The following is a 6,000-nucleotide window of genomic DNA, read 5'->3' on the forward strand; positions in this document are numbered from 1 at the left end:
TACTGTAGGAGTTTTGTAAGAACTCCACTAGCTTGTAAAGTCTGCAACTGAATTTTTTGCTATCAGGAAGCTAATCAAACGAAAAATATAATCGCTAAAAGAAACTATGGATTCAAATTTTGAAAATATTACTTATGATACCAACTCTAATCTTTTGAAACCAATTTTGTAATCGAATATATGTAATAATTTGTACATAAAGCTTATGTTTGTTTTTGTATTTTGGCCCATTTTAGAGATGGGCCAAAACACAAAAACAAGTTTGGTTTTGTAACTTCACACCACCACTAGGTGTGAAAATTATTTTTTATATGTTTTATTATTTGTTTTTATTCTTTTCTCTCTCTTCTTACATCTTGTAGCAGCTTTCTTCTCTCTCCTTATTCTCTCTCTTTCTTTTCTTCTTTCTTCTTTCTTCTTTCTTATTATATGTATTATATATATTATATATTATTTAATATATAATATTTGTGAAATGTAATTAATAAGTACTACTAAAAAATAATTATTAACTTATGAAATCATTGATATTAAAGAAATTTAATATCAATGCTACTTAGTTAAAATATGTAAAATTTTTCTACCTAATGGAAATACTGTAGCAGTTGCATACACTACTGACAATATATCAGTACTATATACTCAATTCGTATTTTTATTACTTCAATTATCTACTAAAATTTATCAATTCACATATAAAATTCTAATGAATGTATTTTTTTTGGTAAGTCAATTATAGTTATCAATATTAATTATGCAGGTATATGACGATCTAGGATGGAAGGCGGGGAGGACTCAATTTATTCTAATTGTATTCTTTTTATTGCTCTGTCCTTCTTTTCGATCCCCATGGGGAATGGCTATTTATAGGCTTTTACCTGTGGGTCTTCTGGCGTATCTTCATGAAATCTACATTGGTATTTGAACTTGTATAAATCTTTTTAGTGGATCTGTCATATTTATTCCATCTTTTCTGGACACGTTTGTTCTCTGCCTATACACGTTCATTCCCTATGTTCATTTCTCTTCGTACTTCCTTCTAAGTCCACTGTACCATTTTAGGTGGTCTATTTGTAACTCTTATGTGTTTTTCTTATATCTTCGTATTTTCTGTGTGGCTTCCTCGTACTTTTGTTGGCAAACTCTTCATATTTCTTTGGGCTCGACTCTTCATATCGCCTGCGTGGCTTCCTCGTATTTTCATGGGCCAGCTCTTCTTATTTCTTGGGGCCACCTCTTCGTATCTCTTGTTTGGCTTCCTCGTGTCTTCGTGAGCAATCTCTTTATGCCTCGGGGGCTACATCTTCTTCGCATGAAAAAAATTTGTAATCCATTTTTTCTCCTCAAATATCTAATATCAATATCTAACAACTAACAACAGTAAAAATCATATACTATTCATCAATATTAAATAACTATACATAATGGATACCTACCATTAAATAAATGGTTAATTATAATTTGTCATTCTAATTATGACCGTTTTTACACTTTAGCATTTAAACTTTTCTTTTACTGTCAACTTACCATCTCAACTTTACGAAATTTTGCATTTTACCGTTTATAACAATTTATCAATCAAGTTTTTTGTCGAAAAAACATCACATGCATTGCACATATGTTATTTAAAGGTTAGCGATGTGATATTTTTCACATATGCTTAACGTGTGATGTTTTTCTGGCAAAAAAATTGAACAAAAAGACGGTCAGATATGGCAAACTGCAAATTTTGCAAAATTAAAATGATAAATTGACACAAAAAAATTTTCAATAACAAAATATAAAAACAGGTATAATTAAAATCACAAAATGCAATTTACCTTAAAATAAAACTATACCTACTGTTAAGGTACTTACATTCAACACATCTACTGGCTTTGTTTCTGTGCATCAATTTGGATAATTAATGCAACGTTGACTATGTCCATTTACGACAAAGTAACACACATCTCAAACAGTGGATGTAGTTGAATTCAAACATTCAAATTAATAACGAGTAATAATATGAAGAAATCTTATATATCTATCAACAATTAATAGTCACCCTTATTTCATCTCTTAATTTATTCAGGAAATTATAATGGGTTGTCTTGAAATTTGATATAATTATAAATAGTTCTTTTATTATTTAAAAAATTATTAATATTCATCTGATTTTGATGGTCATCCAATTCAGATTTTCATCCATTTTTTGGGTAAATTAACAAAAATGCGATTATTTACTGTATATTATAATTTTTTTCTGAATTTATTCATGGACTAAGTGAATATTTTTTACAAATATTCAAAAATTTTCATTTCCTTATTTGATTTTTCATCATTTTTTAAAAACGAAAAAGTTTACAACAAGGGCGAAGTTGACAATTCATGACCTCCATCAATGGTTATATAATTTCATCAAATATCAGGAGAGTATTGATAATTTTTCAAACAACGAGCGGTATTTGCAATTATACCAAATCCCGTTCAACTTATAATAAGTTTTGATTTACTAAACAATTGAAATGGATTAATTCCTTCAGAAATTTTCATCCCTTAATTTATTAATTTGAAGTTGTTGATTTTCTAAATTATTCAGAGGAAAAAAATTACAATAATTACCATTTCAAAATCAAGGGAACTTATATAAAATGTAGAATTTGTGAATGAATGTCTCTGGAAATTTAATGTTATCATAATTCTAATTATATTTCCAAGTAGGAAGAAAAGACAAAGAAAAAAATGCACAGGAATTGTTCAGAATGACACCAAGTCAATTATTAGGACAAGTATAACTAATACATTCAAATCCAAGACCAAATCTATTTTTCTCCGAAGCAGATAAAACTAAAACTCCACATGAAAAATTAATATTAAAACATACAAATTTAATTAAAAGTATTTAGAACTTAATTATTAAAATGGGAACAAAAAGTCAGAAACAAATACAATTTTTTTTCAACTATATATTTATATAAATTATTTTGGTTGACATAATGCAAATACTTACCTGATGGCGTGCATGTACAATTAAATTAATACAATAGCTTTGTACTTATTATATAATTGATGTGTAATTTTTTTTTCAAAAAAATATTCATTATATTACAAGTGTGATATTATTTTGTATAATTGGTTTAGTACAATCCAATTTAATTAAAAAAAAAATGATGGGAGGTTGATATTTTAGAGCTGTTTATTTTTGTGTTTGAAATAAATGAATGACAAGTTCAGTTGGATAAAATATAGAATTTGATAGATTAATATTTTTTATTGAGTGTTATATCCAGTTTGATCAAATATGGGATAAGACTGGATTATATTATCACACCTCAAGGTTGCATATATTATCAGGTCTTATCCAACGTGGGTCTATACAAACGGCCCTTTCCAATTATACCTGACACTAAAGTAAACAATAGGGATATTTACACTACTCTCTTGATGTTTGGTGCAATTACATGTGAATCTTATGTAATATGAAAAATTATAGTATCCTTAAAGTTTGTTTCAGCCTAACAAATTACAGATTTTTTTCTGATCAAACTATCCTAATATAGTTTTACACGGTAATGCATGTAAGAAAGTATATTTTCACACTCATAAGTGATAGGACTAGATTATACTATCACAGATTGGTCCCAAAATAGGGTGTTATCCAGTGCTCATACCAAACTTGATGGAATACCAGCGGGCTATCATTTTTAATAGTAAATCGCGGATAATGATAAATTAGAGGTCAAAAAACCACTTTGATATAAACGGACATTTACAGTTACACCTAACACTATAGCGAAAAATATTAATACATCATATAATGTTTCTGTTCGTATATACTATATTCTTACCATATATGTCGATGTTACGTCTTAAATTGTAACGTCGACATCTTTAATTTTATTTAATATTTTGGCAGGTAAATTACCAAGTCCAATTAAATAAACAAATCCTCGAATTCGTGTACGATTTAATGATTTATTTATGTAGATGGGGTCCAATTTGAGTTATCAAATATGAAGTCACATGCAAGCTCCAACTTTCCAAGTTGTGGTTTTAACCAAAAAAAGTAAAAATAAAAAGAATCCAGCCTGTGACGATCCCTTTATACAATGTCATGGGAAATATAAAATCGTGTTGATATATTGTTGATGTTGTCTTCATGACAATTGGAGCAAATAACGCGTTTTAACAGAACGCGTCCTTTCACTTTTCCAATATTTTATGAAATCTCACAAATATCGAAGAATTTCCGACCAAAAAATTATGTCAATCTACGCAAATCAAACTTTATAAAAGTAAATTATTTTATTCAACACTGACACAGCAAATTGTGCAATTTCCGACCAAAAAATTTATGTCAATCCACAAATCAAACTTTAGAAAAGTATATTATTTTATACATGACTGACACAGCAAATTCTGCAACTTCGGACATAAGTATATAGCATTAGTTACATAAATTAGATTCTCTTTAAAAATATAAATTATATATATATATTTTAAAATTATACGTACACTCCTTTCCAAAAAAAATTCTTTACAATTATACCATTTTTATCAGAAATTAAACAAAAAATACTAACGAAATAATTGCATAAACTTCTAAGTTTGCGCTTCATTTAATATTCCGTATACTATTGACAATATAACTAATTTTTTTAATTTATGACTGACTATTTTTTATTTAATATTTTATTATGATTACACAAGTTTTACTTAGCATCAACATTTTTCATCAAATTCTAAAGGACGTACACTCCTTTCCAAAAAAAATTCTTTACAATTATACCATTTTTATCAGAAATTAAACAAAAAATACTAACGAAATAATTACATAAACTTCTAAGTTTGCGCTTCATTTAATATTCCGTATACTATTGACAATATAACTAATTTTTTTAATTTATGACTGACTATTTTTTATTTAATATTTTATTATGATTACACAAGTTTTACTTAGCATCAACATTTTTCATCAAATTCTAAAGGAAGAAGTATAGTAATAAACAGAGAATTCTCGAAAGGGGTTTAAGTGTGATTTTTAGTTTTTTTTTAAAAAATAATTTAATATTTAAAAAAATCTAAATATAATTAATTCAATATATATATATATATATATATATATTGCTTCAAGGGAAGACCACGGTTTCCGGTCAACAGATTTACTTGAGGAAACTGTTGAGAAATTGCCTCCAAGTCGATAAAGTTGACCACCATAATATCTGAATTTTCTATTTTAAGACCATGTCTTGGTCCAAGTCCTAGTCCTAGTTCTAGTTCTAGATCATAGTACCATTCTTGGAGAAACCCCTTGTATAAATAAATGAGGTTCTTATTCATTTGCTTAAGACAAACTCTCTTATGTTATAGATCATATATAGTACACTAGTTTCTAGGTGTTCTAATTTAAGCTGTAGAAATGGTTGATAGTCCCATAAAATTCTTGACACTTCTTGCGCTCGTTTGTTGTATTGTTGTTCCGCTGGTCGAAGCAAGAGTCCGGCTGTACAAATGGGAGGTGAAGTATGAGTTCAAGTCCCCGGACTGCTACAAGAAACTTGTTATTACTATCAACGGCAGAACACCCGGTCCAAGCATCGTTGCGCAACAGGGGGACACCATCGTCGTGGAGCTCAAGAACAGCTTGCTCACTGAAAATGTTGCTATCCACTGGCATGGGATTAGACAGGTTTGATCATTGAATGCCTTTCTTGTACTTTATTTTCACTTTACTCCATCCGATGATTGATAGTTTGGTGCACGTAGATACGGTGTTAAACAATGTTTGCTTCTTGCAGATTGGAACACCTTGGATGGATGGAACAGAAGGGGTGACTCAGTGCCCAATTCTGCCTGGTGAAACTTTTGTGTACAGATTTGTAGTGGACAGAGTAAGTCTTAACACCCTGTCCACCCTCTCTCCTTTTCTTGGTTCACTAAGTACTAACCATGTTTCTTGATTCTTGCAGCCTGGGACATATTTGTATCATGCACATTATGGTATGCAAAGAGAAGCTGGTT

At 29.1% G+C, this 6,000-nt stretch overlaps 1 protein-coding gene across 1 annotated transcript in view; it reads left to right on the forward strand.

Moving 5' to 3' along the window:
* Positions 5,277 to 6,000, forward strand: part of LOC105176483 (L-ascorbate oxidase) — a gene marked incomplete in the record, with an annotated part of 2,515 nt that continues 1,791 nt past the window's right edge. The window contains 3 exon segments of the mRNA XM_011099298.2: positions 5,277 to 5,668; positions 5,778 to 5,870; positions 5,949 to 6,000. Of these exon segments, the coding sequence (XP_011097600.1) occupies positions 5,399 to 5,668; positions 5,778 to 5,870; positions 5,949 to 6,000 (415 nt within the window).

The sequence above is a fragment of the Sesamum indicum genome, linkage group LG13 (genome assembly GCF_000512975.1).
Source record: "Sesamum indicum cultivar Zhongzhi No. 13 linkage group LG13, S_indicum_v1.0, whole genome shotgun sequence".
NCBI lineage: Eukaryota > Viridiplantae > Streptophyta > Magnoliopsida > Lamiales > Pedaliaceae > Sesamum > Sesamum indicum.